The 13,909-nt window shown below is 35.5% G+C and overlaps 1 protein-coding gene across 19 annotated transcripts in view; it reads right to left on the bottom strand.

Annotated features, from left to right (window-relative positions):
- Positions 1 to 13,909, bottom strand: part of LOC120429194 (armadillo-like helical domain-containing protein 3) — a 186,123-nt gene that overhangs the window by 148,027 nt on the left and 24,187 nt on the right. For 17 of the 19 annotated variants that reach the window (XR_008212290.1, XR_008212293.1, XR_008212291.1 and 14 more), the window contains exons 2-3: positions 4,421 to 4,500; positions 4,194 to 4,352 (exon numbers count right to left, since the gene is read on the bottom strand). Coding sequence is in view for 11 of the 19 variants with exons in the window: in XM_052709049.1 (XP_052565009.1) it covers positions 4,194 to 4,352; positions 4,421 to 4,500 (239 nt within the window). In the remaining 8 variants the exon portion in view is untranslated. Of the gene's footprint in view, positions 1 to 4,193; positions 4,353 to 4,420; positions 4,512 to 13,909 lie in introns of all 19 variants that reach the window. The other 2 variants (XM_052709043.1, XM_052709046.1) reach the window with 1 other exon arrangement.

Genomic DNA, 13,909 nt, shown 5'->3' with positions numbered 1-13,909 from the left:
TTATTTCAATCATGCTGAGTTCCGTCAATCAACTCTGAGATGAGAATGATATCTGTCATTTCTGCAGTTACCCCTTATAGCATAAAATATCGCTAGATTTTCTGCTGTAAGATATTTTTGCTGTTAATTAGCTAAAACAAACCAGCAGAACTAAGTTGCTGGCTTTGATTTTGCTCAGCTGCTGGTTCCAGCGAAAATTTTCGCTGGTTGAGCAATATTTTTGGCAAATATCAGCAAAATAAATCCACGAATATCTCTGTCCATTTATCGATGGATCCCTGTTCCGGAAAAAGTTCAACAGTCAAAAATTTTGTTTAAAAAAACAACTGCAAATTTATTTTTTAATTAATTTTAAATTGAAAATAATCTGGGGTATTAAAAATATTAAACAAAATTTAAGAAAATTGTAGACTGACCAAAATAAGCAAAACAAACAACAACAAATTCCAAAGAAATAAAAATAGTTAAGTTATTTTTTATTTGTTCCAATAACAAGAAACAGCTTATTAAATAAAAATTGGACCGAATCCTTAACATGACAAACACATGAGAATTTTTTCATTGTCTAATTTAGTGTTATTCTCTTCCACAGGAGGGTTGCGTTTTACGATTACGCGAATGTCCATCCTAAATATGCAGCAGTAGATCCGGTACCAGCTACGGACATTCCGATCAACGTCAAACAGGAACTGTTTGCTGGGCGGATTGAAGCGGAATAACGAAAGAAAATGAAGCAGAAAGAATGTTTAAACTGAAGTGAAATTTAAACAAATTACAAGCAAAATAACAATAGCATTTACTGTATTTAGGATACATTTCACTGTAAGAATATATATTTACAATATAATTTAGTAAGTAATAAAAAATAAATAGTATGAAAAAACCATAAAACCTACTGTCGTTATTATTTATTTCAATGTATGAATATAGTTTAAACAGTAATATTTAGTATGGAAAAAACTATGAAGAACTGTTAATTGACTGTGCAATGCATTGTAATGCTTGCTGTTTTTATTATTATTGTATGATGTATTCTATAGTCAGGACGAGTTTTTGGATGAAAAATGCAACATTAGATTAACAGTAAAATGCGTCGTATTTGGAAAAAAAATGTATGGAAAAATTTCGAAATTTTTATGGTACCGGTGCATAACAACCCCCCTTTTTTATGGTAAAATCCCAAAATACGACGCAAATTATCTTAAAAAACGATGCTGTCTACTGTTAAAACACTGTCAAAATGACAATATATTTTATCGTTTTGTAACGTTAAAATTTACTGTAAGTTCATCAGAAATCTTTATGCGGGAATTCGACTTGTTTCTATGGTAAACCTCTTGCACAAACGGTTCAAACGTATAAAGACAAGAATCATGCTAAAACATATCAGAACTTATAGTTTTTGCTGATACGCGTCGAATAAAGTCAAGATGATCGAAATCCATAATAAAATAAGGATTTTATGATTGATTTTAGAAATAGCAAAAATAAGATTTTTTGTACATTTTAACCCAAAATACTCAAACTTCAACAACTTGTAACTTTTGAATTCCGGGGTTTAGAGCGTTCGTCCTGAAGACTTTTTTTTCATGTCTCGGCGAGATCTTTCGAATAAAGTTTCTCCCGTTTGTGTACATCCTTGGACCAAATCTACCCATTCTCCTTTGCAATCAAAAAGTACTTTAGTGAGATTTTGATAAAGTGCACCGTTTTCAAGTTATAGCCATTTTTAGGTGACTTTTTTGAAAATAGACGCAGTTTTTCATTTTTTAAAATAAGTGCACATGTTTGCCCACCTTTGAAAAAAAAAAATTTAGAAAAGCTGAGCAAATTTTCTATATTTTGCTTTTTTGAACTTTGTTGATACGATCCTTAGTTGCTGAGATATTGCCATGCAAGTGTTTAAAAACAGGAAAATTGATGTTTTCTAAGTCTCACCCAAACAACCCACCGTTTTCTAATGTCGATATCTCAGCAACTAATGGTCCGATTTACAATGTTAAAATATGAAACATTCGTGAAATTTCCCGATCCTTTCGAAAAAAAAACCTTTGCATGGCAATATCTCAGCAACTAAGGGTCGTATCAACAAAGTTCAAAAAAGCAAAATATGGAGATATATTTCACAGCTTTTCAAAAATATGTTTTTCAAAGGTGGGCAAACATGTGCACTTATTTAAAAAAATGAAAAACTGCGACTATTTTCAAAAAAGTCACCTAAAAATGGCTATAACTTGAAAACGGTGCACTTTATCAAAATTTCACTGTAGCACTTATTGATTGCAAATTTGATTTTACATCGAAAAATGAAGTTGAAAAGTCTTTGCGACCAATATTTCGATTTTTTGAAAAAAATAGTGCTGATTAAAAAATTCATTACTCGGTCAAAGATTTTTTGTACAACCTGGAAATTTTTGAAAAGTTGGCATTTAATGTCCTCTAAAACATATGAAAAAATAAAAAAATAAAAATAGTGTTTTTTTTTGTTTTATTGACAAAAAGTTAAATAAAAAATCACCAAAAATTTTGTAACCGTGCATAATTTTTTTAGTGTAGTCCGTATCCATACCTACAACTTTGCCGAAGACACCAAATCGATCAAACAATTCCTTAATAAGATACAGATTTTTTAATTTTCATACATCGTTTTTGTATGAACAGCTGCCAAATTTGTATGGAAAATTATATGAACAAACTAATGATTCAAAATGGCTTCTTTGGGCATACCGAAGGCACCAAAAAAGTTTCAGACGGATTAAAAAATACAAAAATTAAAATTCTAAAAAAAAGATCGATTTCGTAGAGAATTTCTCGGCACCTTTTTTTATAAAAAGACTAATTTCATTGAGCATATTAATCATCAAACTTTGGGTGCTGAATACACTCAACCCCCGGTGGTTGGTCACTTTTTCGTTTGACACTTTTTTAGTTTGTACCCCGTTGGTTGGTCAAAGTCAAACTAAAAAGTGACGAACTGTCACTTTTTCACGGTGCTTACGCACATTATCAAACCAATTTAGTGTGTGTAAATTCCGTGTAAAAGGGGTGTCAAACTAACAAGTGACCCTGTTCGTTTGACAACAGTTGGTGTCAAACCATCGGGGTTTCAGTGTAGTGGTTCGCAAAACGGCCTCAATTTTGAACTGTCAAAGTGGAACCAATTTACTGTTCGCCAAAAGTAGAGAGTATTGTTTTCGATCATTAAAAATTGTTTTTATTTTTTCAAGAATGAAAAATAAGTGGCTTTTGAGGACCGAGAGCTGAAGTCAAGGAATCTTAAGAAAGTTGAAGGCGAGATCGTTATTTTTAATTTTTATGAATGGAAGTTGTTTATGGAGTCGATGTGGTTGTATCCATCCAGAAGCTGTCTTTATTGTTTGATTCCGTTTGAAAACCTACTGGTTTAGTGAAAATCTTCTCTGTTTGTTGGATTAGCTTCGCTAGAATTCGCGATATTTTTTCGCTGAACCAAGAGGGTTCCAAAATCAGCCAGGAAATTTATCTGCGACAGAATGACACATCGCCGCAGTTATTCATCACCCGTAAAAAAGAAAAACCTCTTCTAACCGATCGAAACATGAAAATAAACACAACTTTCCAGCAAAAAGTGTCAAAAACTAGACAAAATAAAACATATACTACTGACACAGCTCATTTACCACCCCGTAAAAAATTTGACAGTTCTCGACCTAACGAAACATCCTTCGAAATCGGGTAATCAAAAACAACCAACCAGTTAGCCGATTTATTCGGGATTCGTCAGGAGTAAGATTTTTAATCGGCCTACGAATAGACCGATTAAATTGGGTTGAGTCAGATTTTATTTTATTCACAGACTAAATCGGTAAAAAATCGGTTGTTTTTGTAACCGATTTCGTTGGCCGATTTCGACAACCGATTTACCACCAGACGCTTATGTAAAGATTACACAGAAGTCTGTTGCCCGGTCGGCCGATTCGTTGGCCAACGAATCGGCCGAAACCACCCGACTAGACCCGACTTAGTTATGCGAAAAGTCGGATTTTTTTTACGGGGCAGTAAGAAAAAAATCATGCTTATGCTTGAACAGCCTCCTACTTTGTAGATGTGAACAAAGTGTGATCATTCGAAAATTACGCATTACGCATTTTCTCTATTCATCACCCAGATCAAACAGGCTGTTAGTATTGACTGTACACCATGACAATGCTTACCGAATATTTTGAGATTTTCCATCGATTTCTTCCGATAAAAAAATATTTCCAACTATAGATGAAAATGAACTAATCCAGGAATTGTTGTGAGTTGTTACGTCGTTAGTTGATTGCAATCGAATAAATTCGAATAAGGTAGTCGATATGATTTGTCCAAATCTGCAAATAATTTTCATATTTTGATTTTTTTTGGATTGTGAGAGTGTGTTGGTTATATCATAGCTTACCCATGCAACGCAAATTCATCGTCCAAAAGCGAAAGCTGCACAGCATACGGATTGGTTCTATCACTTTTTCTATAGTTGACCTGATGGTTCGCTTGTCAGTCATTGTTTTAAACATATATATAAATATATATATAAACAGCAATTCCCCACGAAAACAGCATGATTCGAAACAAAAGTTCTCAGATCGGGCTCAAAATTTTTCTGGGGGATCCTTGGCCGAAATAATTCGACCCGTATTTTTTTGTTTGGCCATTAGGGTGACCTACGCCGTGTTAGAGTGGTTCGAAAAATTGCAATTTTCGTCGATTTTCGCAAAAACCACTTTTTTCAAAAAATCATATCTCCGCGCCATTTCATCCGATTTTAGCTGTCCTATACGCAAAAGAAAGGTGATTAGTTTGGCTTTTTGGGAAAAATAGTAAGAAGTTTCAAAAATCTAGCATAACATTTGAAAAGGTTGAATGAAAACATAAAATGCTGTTTTGAAGGTCTTGGGACCAAAGAGCCTATGTCTGAAAATATTTTTATCGGATTCCTCAGAAAATTTCACAAAACATATCAAAAAATGGTGCAGTTATGTTTTCGATACTCTGAGATACGATTTTTTGAAAATAAAAACTGGGGTTTTCGACGCGCCACGCGCAAAAATTGGAAAATGACGAAAACGGGGAAAAATCGACTTTTTTCACTAAAACTGCGATAACTTTAAAATTTCAGCGATGACCTATAGATGTTATGGTACCAAAAGTTGCGTCTTTTAATTACGAAAATTTTAGTATCCTAACATGTATAGGTCATCGCTGAAATTTTAAAGTTATCGTAGTTTTAGTGAAAAAAGTCGATTTTTTCCCGTTTTCGTCATTTTCCAATTTTTGCGCGTGGCGCGTCGAAAAACACAGTTTTTATTTTCAAAAAATCGTATCTCAGAGTATCGAAAACATAACTTCACCATTTTTTGATATGTTATGTGAAATTTTCCGAGGAGTCCGATAAAAATATTTTCAGACATAGGCTCTTTGGTCCCGAGACCTTCAAAACAGCATTTTAAGTTTTCATATGACCTTTTCAAATGTTAAGCTAGATTTTCGAAACTTCTTACTATTTTTCCCAAATAGCCAAACTAATCACCTTTCTTTTGCGTCTAGGACAGCTAAAATCGGATGAAATGGCGCGGAGATATGATTTTTTGAAAAAAGTAGTTTTTGCGAAGATCGATGAAAATTGCCATTTTTCGGACCACCCTAACACGGCGTAGGTCACCCTAATAGCCAAACAAAAAAATACGGGTCTAATTATTTCGGCCAAGGATCCCCCAGAAAAATTTTGAGCCCGATCGGAGAACTTTTTTTTCGAATCATGCTGTTTTCGTGGGGAATTGCTGTATATATATATATATATACGTACGTTTTTCAAAAAGTTCTCGGATCAGGTTTTAGTATGGTTCCCCTTGTAGGGCATGCCCATAGGGACCTTCATGCCAGATATCAGCTCATTTGGTTGTAAACTGGCTGCGCGCATCAGGGTTAAAGTTTACATGGGAATTACTATGGGAAATTGGAACTTTTTGTTCAAACGCTCCTACAGGTCTGGGAAAATCACGCGCCAACTTCTGGTATGGTCAGGCCTATGGGGAATGGTCTGGAGAACACTTTTCCCGAAGAGAGCATATGGATTCGTTGTCCCTAGACCTGGCGCATCGGCAAACAATCCGATGTCTCCGGAATCAACGGTTTTCCCTCAAAAAGCATCAAATTTTCCTTAGCATGCTATGAAAGCTCGATGAACACCGCGACGCCATACGTCAGGTAGCTACCACGTGGGTGAGAAACGGCTGGAATATTCATTTGCAAACCTTCTTTTAACTAAATAATCATCATTTCGAGTAATCCTGATATTATTTAGTCGAATTCAGAATCTTTGCATAGCAAATTTGTATTTTTTTGCAAATATTTCAACCACGTGGTAGCTACCTGACGTATGGCGTCGGTGTTCATCAAGCTTTCATAGCATGCTAAGGAAAATTTTATGCTTTTTGAGGGAAAACCGTTGATTCCGGAGACATCGGATTGTTTGCCGATGCGCCAGGTCTAGGGACAACGAATCCATATGCTCTCTTCGGGAAAAGTGTTCTCCAGACCATTCCCCATAGGCCTGACCATACCAGAAGTTGGCGCGTGATTTTCCCAGACCTGTAGGAGCGTTTGAACAAAAAGTTCCAATTTCCCATAGTAATTTCCATGTAAACTTTAACCCTGATGCGCGCAGCCAGTTTACAACGAAATGAGCTGATATTTGGCATGATAGTCCCTATGGGCATGCCCTACAAGGGGAACCATACTAAAACTTGATCCGAGAACTTTTTGAAAAACGTACCCACCCCAATTCCCCACGAAAACAGCATGGAAAAAAACAAAAGTGCTCGGATCGGGCTCTAAATTTTTCTGGTGATTCCCTGGACGAAATAATTAGACCCGTATTTTTTTGTTTGGCCATTAGGGTGACCTACGCCGTGTTAGGGTGGTCTGAAAAATGGCCATTTTCGTCGATTTTCGCAAAAACCACTTTTTTCAAAAAATCATATCTCCGCGCCATTTTAACCGATTTCAATTGTCTTATACGCAAATGAAAGGTAATAAGTTGGCCTTTTAAAGAAAAATAGTAAGAAGTTTCAAAAATCTTGCCTAACTTATGAAAAGAGTGTATGAAACTTTAAAATGCCGTGATTTTTTGAAAATAAAATCCGTGTTTTTCGACGCGCCGCGCGCAAAAACTGGAGAATGACGAAATTGGCAAAAAAAAAACTTTTTTCACTAAAACTGCGATAACTTTAAAATTTCAGCGATGACCTATAGATATTTGGGTACCAAAAGTTGCGTCTTACGAAAATTTTGGTACCCAAACATCTATAGGTCATGGCTGAAATTTTAAAGTTATCGCAATGTTTTTGAAAAAAGTTGTTTTTTTTGCCAATCTCGTCATTCTCCGGTTGTTGCGCGCGGCGCGTCAAAAAACACGGATTTTATTTTCAAAATCATATCTCGGAATCCTGTTAATGAACTCCTCCCATTTTTTAGTATGTTATGTAAAAATGTCCGGGGAATCCAATAAAAATATTTCCAGACATAAGCTTTTTGGTCCAGACACCGTCAAAACGGCATTTTAAAGTTTCATACGCCCTTTTCATAAGTTAGGCTAGATTTTTGAAACTTCTTACTATTTTTCTTTGAAAGTGATTCGATTTGGCTCAATTTTTTTCTCGGGGTTCCTTGGCCAAAATAATTAGACCCGTATTTTTTTGTTTGGCCATTAGGGTGGCCTACGCCGTGTTAGGGTGTTCCGAAAAATGGCCATTTTCGTCGATTTTCACGAAAACCACGTCTTTGCGTCTTTTAATTACGAAATTTTTGGTATTTTAACATGTAAAGGTCATCGCTGAAATTTTAAAGTTATCGCAGTTTTAGTGAAAAAAGTTGATTTTTTCCCGTTTTCGTCATTTTCCCATTTTTGCGCGTGACGCGTCGAAAACCCCAGTTTTTATTTTCAAAAAATCGTATCTCAGAGTATCGAAAACATAACTTCACCATTTTTTGATATGTTATGTGAAATTTTCTGAGGAATCCGATAAAAATATTTTCAGACATAGGCTCTTTGGTCCCAAGACCTTCAAAACAGCATTTTATGTTTTCATTCAACCTTTTCAAATGTTAAGCTAGATTTTTGAAACTTCTTACTATTTTTCCCAAAAAGCCAAACTAATCACGTTTCTTTTGCGTCTAGGACAGCTAAAATCGGATGAAATGGCGCGGAGATATGATTTTTTGAAAAAAAGTGGTTTTTGCGAAAATCGACGAAAATTGCAATTTTTTTAGGTCACCCTAATGGCCAAACAAAAAAATACGGGTCGAATTATTTCGGCCAAGGATCCCCCAGAAAAATTCTGAGCCCGATCGGAGAACTTTTTTTTCGAATCATGCTGTTTTCGTGGGGAATTGCTGTATATATTACAGTATGTAAAAAAAGTATTTACACCCCTTGGGCACTATGCACATTTTGTGATGAAACATGCAATAACTTAACGGTACACATCAACCATCGCTTTTGCACCCAGATTTCTGTTACAGACATTTTAGTATCTTCAAAAATACGGGAACTATCGATATGATTTTTTATTCATCCCCTAAATTACAGTCTTCAAAGTTATTTACAATAAAGTTTGACCATTTTGACAATCAGATTCTTTCAGGATTGGGTCCGTAAGTTTGACAAATTTGGAATAAGAAGACAACAACTTCTTTGGTTGCTGTGCACCCTTAAAGTTTGACAGAATCCTAGTACTACGTTCAGAAACTCATGCCGAACATTTTGCTACAAAAAGCTCATGAAAAGATGTTTTCTATAAAAAGTTATATAACAAATACTATTACAAAAATCAAAAAAAGGTGCAAAAAAAGTTTGTACACATTTCGAAAAAATTACATAAATAAAGTTATTTGTTGACAAATCATCATAAATCAAGTCTCCCAACTCCAAATAGGCATCCTTGACTGATTAAAAAAATAATTTGGATTGAATATAAAGTTTACTAATTCCTTAGTATAAAAGTTTATAGAACGCTGGAAATTCTATAAAAAAAATTATCTAAACTTAATTTTGCAAACTTTCAATTTAACTAAATGTCAATGTATTACCATAGAATTACTAAATAAACATTCTGGAGTGGGTATAACACCGTCGGAAATCCGACGGCATCCGAACCGGTCCACAATTCACAAGTCAACCTATGTGGCATCGGAAAGGGCAAAACATTTCCGATCTTTTGATACTCATACATCTAGGTTTTCTATAAAAGCCACGTTTTTAAATACCGGGGCAAAAGGGTCGAATTTTCATCGAATCCAAACTTCATCAACTTCCGGAAAGGGGAAACCATCAACCCCTACCAGAAAGAAAAAACGCCAATCATCACACCTCTGAACGCCACCACACCGCAGCCATCATCAACTCCTGAAATCACAGACAGCATGTTCTGTCTTGACCCAATGAAGCCGCCCATCGTACGCCTTACGGAACAGTCAGCAAAGAAATTTAAAAAATAAAAAACAAAAAGCCTACAAATTATACAGAAATAATACAAATGACACAAATGTTCTGAATTATCTAAATATTTCCGACCATTTTTTTTCGGCACTCAATTCTGCCAACGAAAAATATAATAGTAAAGTCGAATCTGAAGTCAAATCATGCCCGAAAAAATTCTTTAATTACCGTCAGTGGAGGTGACATTGGGTCTGGGGGGTGCGGGTGAGATTAGAGACCCTAAATAGGGAGACTGGTCTAAGCTTGCTAAATCGATCTGGCAACGTATGTTTTGAGCTTGGCAACACTGATAAGTTTTGCTGGGCGCAAAGGCAAATGCACGTTTGGATACGTCAAACTCGCGTTTGTTTGGGTACGTCAAATTCACTTCGTCCAGTCTCCCTATTTAGGATCTCTAGGTGAGATTGGGTCAAAGTGATTTTTTACGGATTTTACCATTTTTCAGGTTATTCTCAATGAAACTGAATTCTGTTAAAAAGGTTGTGTAGGGGACATCTTAAGATGACTTCGCTGAAAAAATCTCGTTCCTAGAACAAATCCTGTTATTTTGGCACATTCCTAAAGTTGGGGTACGTTTTTGGCCAAAAATGACCTCTTGAAAAATAATTTTTCTAATATTTTTGTTAGAATTGCTCGAAAACTACCCAAATGTTTGAAAATCTCCACTTCAAACATTGCACTATGGTACATTGGGTGGCCAAGTTTCAAAAAAGTGACCTTCTCCAAATATTTTTTGGTATTTTTTTCTCGAAAATAAACATTCTAACTAAGAAAAATCCAAATTTTCAAAGCTAAGTTTGTTCATTACGGAGATACGCAAGCTGAAAGTCAAAAAAAATGAGTAAAAAACTAGCGTTTTTCGTAAAAAAGGCTGATTGTTTAATTTTAACATAGCTCAGCCATTTTAAATGTTTTATTAGGACAAATATACATCGTTGGAAAGGTAATGAGATAAGCTTTGAAACTATTAATAGATAAAATGTTGTTTCCAAACCAAAAACTGGAGTTTTCATCGAAAAACTGGAGCATTTTTTTTGACAAATCATATTTTTTTGTGTTTGTTAATCGAGTACTTTTTTTTGCTAACCGATGCTAAACATGAAACTAAGATCACTTGAAAGATTGGATTATAATCTAACATTGCTGAAATTTCCAGCCTGCGATTTGTTGCGTTTTCGGAGATATGCCATTTTGAACATTTACGTTTTATCAAAATTTGCTGCAATCTACATATGCGCCCGTTTATTTCACTTGCTTTGCTACCTACTTCGTGGCCATCGTCGCTTCAAAAATCAATAGGTACCTGGTTTCAAGAAGTTCGAAATGACTTTATTGGAATTTTCTGTTGCCTACATATCAAATTGAGTACCTTAGTCAAAATAAGGTATTCGTACCGAAGTTTCTCAAGTTAAACTGGAGAATCTCAGTTTGATACCGGAAAAAGTATTCAGCAAAATGTTGACTTAGCATGATGAATTTCTGCGATCAATCCATGAAACTGATCCACATTTAAGTTCTATGTTGGTTAATACAAAACATCATAAAAAGTACCTTTAACATTCCCTGAAGCTGTCACAAACTCTATATAGTTATATGGCATGGACTCACAAAAAGAAACACACAGCAGTAAATAATAAATATTTGACTTAAAATAAATTTATTACGCTTAACAAAATTTTGTTGATGGGGAGGAGGAGAGGGGGGGGGGGAAGAAAGAGGAGGGAGGGGTTGTGTCCTTAAAGTGGGGATGTATTAGCTTATCCATAATTTAACAATATAATAATATATACGCAATTCTGTTGCACTTGCAAATGTATGAAAAGACTATTTATTATAAACAATCAACTATTGAAAAACATGAAAAGTCATAAAAATGGACGTATATCATTTCAATACCATACAATTACCCAAATTTGTATGAAAAAAAAAATAAAAAGCAAAAAAATAATTTGGCCGCCTGTTTGTATGGAGATGGCCCATAGTGCATTGTAGCGTGTCGATACGATTCCCTCGAACAAGAAACGCTGTTGGATGACTTGTTTTTACCATATCGTTGTATTTGAGCATCATTTTAGTTTCATTTGACCCAATGTCACCCCCTCTAAGGGGTGAGATTAGGTCAATTTTCAAACTATTGGCATTTAAGGTATCAAAATCTAATATGTGATTTTCGATCAAAAAACACGTTTTAGACGAGTTTTGAACACGCTATATCTTTTTATAGGAGCAAGTTAGCACCATACTCTCTTCGGGAAAGTTGTAAAGCACATTCCGGAGCATCCGAATATGAATATGAATCCGGTTTTAGTATAGCGTGAAACTTGGATTTTTTAAATATCAAAATTAAAAAAAAAAAAGATTTTTCCCATACAAATTTGTATGGAAAATTGAATCGCTTTGCGCAAAGTGAGGACTAAACCAATCGTTCCCAAACTTTGGGGAGTTGTTTAGGACCCCAAAAGGAACTAAAATAATGCTGGGCTGGAAAATTGAGTTTGATATTACACCCTAATAGTCACCCCCACTGATGGTACGTAAAATCCAAATCCAAAAGTAGTAATTTCCCATCGCAAATGCAACTGGACGAAAATGTAGGCAGTAACTCAAAAGAAATTTGCAATCTTTTTTCAGAAATTTTCAAAGAATTATACACCTCATTTTCCGAAGAAGACCGCGACCGCGACTACTTTTCATATATACAGCCATTCCACGTCAAACAGGAAGTCTCCAAATCAAAAGTGCTCCGATTTGGCTCAAATTTGGAGTGGGGGTTCCTTGGCCCAAATAATTAGACCCGTATTTTCTTGTTTGGCGATTAGGGTGGTCCAATCCGAAATAGGGTGGTCCAAAAAATGGCATTTTTCGTCGATTTTCGCAAAAACCACAATTTTCAAAAAATCATATCTCCGGAACGGCTGAACCAATTTTAGAGCGCCACAATTCAAAAGAAAGGTTATTAGTTGGGCTTTTAAGCAAAAATATGTTGAGGTCCAAAAAAAACTAGCTGAATATTTGAAAAGGAACTATGAAAATTTCATTTGCCGATTTCAAGGTCACGGGACCAAAGAGCCCATGTCTGAAAATATTTTTCCCTGATTCCTTGTAATATTTTACATAACATATCAAAAATTTGCGGATATCCATTAACACGTTTCGGAGATATGATTTTTTTAACATAAAAACTGGGTTTTTCGACGCGCCGCGCGCAAAAACCGGAAAATGATGAAATCGGCAAAAAACTAAAACTGCGATAACTTTAAAATTTCAGCGATGACCTATACATGTCTGGTAACCAAAATTTTCGTAATTGAAAGACGCAACTTTTGGTACCCAGACATGTAAAGGTCTTCGCCGAAAATTTTATGTTATCGCAGTTTTAGTGAAAAAAGTGGATTTTTACCCGTTATAGAGTTATCTACGTGCGCATGTATTGCGTGTACGTACACGAAAAAGATTGAGGTTAAATTTTGTACCCGCCAGCAAAACAAATGGGGTGCTAGTGTGCGTGAGATCGGGCTTAGATAACTCTATTGTCATTTTCCCTTTTTAGTGCGCGGCCTAACTAATAACCTTTCTTTTGAATTGTGGCGCTCTAAAATTGGTTCAGCCGTTTCGGAGATATGATTTTTTGAAAATTGTGGTTTTTGCGAAAATCGACGAAAAATGCCATTTTTTGGACCACCCTATTTCGGATTGGACCACCCTAATCGCCAAACAAAAAAATACGGGTCTAATTATTTGGGCCAAGGAACCCCCACTCCAAATTTGAGCCAAATCGGAGCACTTTTGATTTGGAGACTTCCTGTTTGACGTGGAATGGCTGTATACAGGAATTTCCAAATGACGTCTCAGTCAATTCTTTGTCAGAAACGGAAGTACGCCAGGCATTGAGGGACTCAGACTCATCAAAAGGACCAGGACCCGACGGAATAGCACCTGCATTCCTAAAGAACCTTGCAGAAGAATTGACATTTCCACTGCATCATCTTTTCAACATGTCAATAAATACTGGAAAATTCCCACAAACATGGAAAAAGTCTTTTTTGGTGCCTATTTTCAAGACAGGCCCAAAATCAGACGTAGTTATTCCAAAACTTTTCGAATCTATTATAAATGAAAAAATCTTTCAGCAAGTAAAAAACCGCATCACATGTAAACAGAACGGCTTTTTTAAAGGCCGCTCTACTAGCACCAACCTTTTAGAATTTGGAAATTTTACACTGAATGCAATGCATAATCGCAATTTCGTAGAAGCAATTTACACAGACTTTAGTAAGGCATTTGACAGAATCGACATACCATTTATTTATTTATTCGTCAAACATACGTAGACTACATGGTCGTTGCTTAGTTTCTAATTACAAGGGGGGAACATCTATCTTTGATTGTAGA

Source organism: Culex pipiens, chromosome 1 (genome assembly GCF_016801865.2).
Source record: "Culex pipiens pallens isolate TS chromosome 1, TS_CPP_V2, whole genome shotgun sequence".
NCBI classification, from domain to species: domain Eukaryota; kingdom Metazoa; phylum Arthropoda; class Insecta; order Diptera; family Culicidae; genus Culex; species Culex pipiens.
Note: the sequence above shows the minus strand (reverse complement) of the source record. Positions and strands in the feature narration are given on the sequence as shown.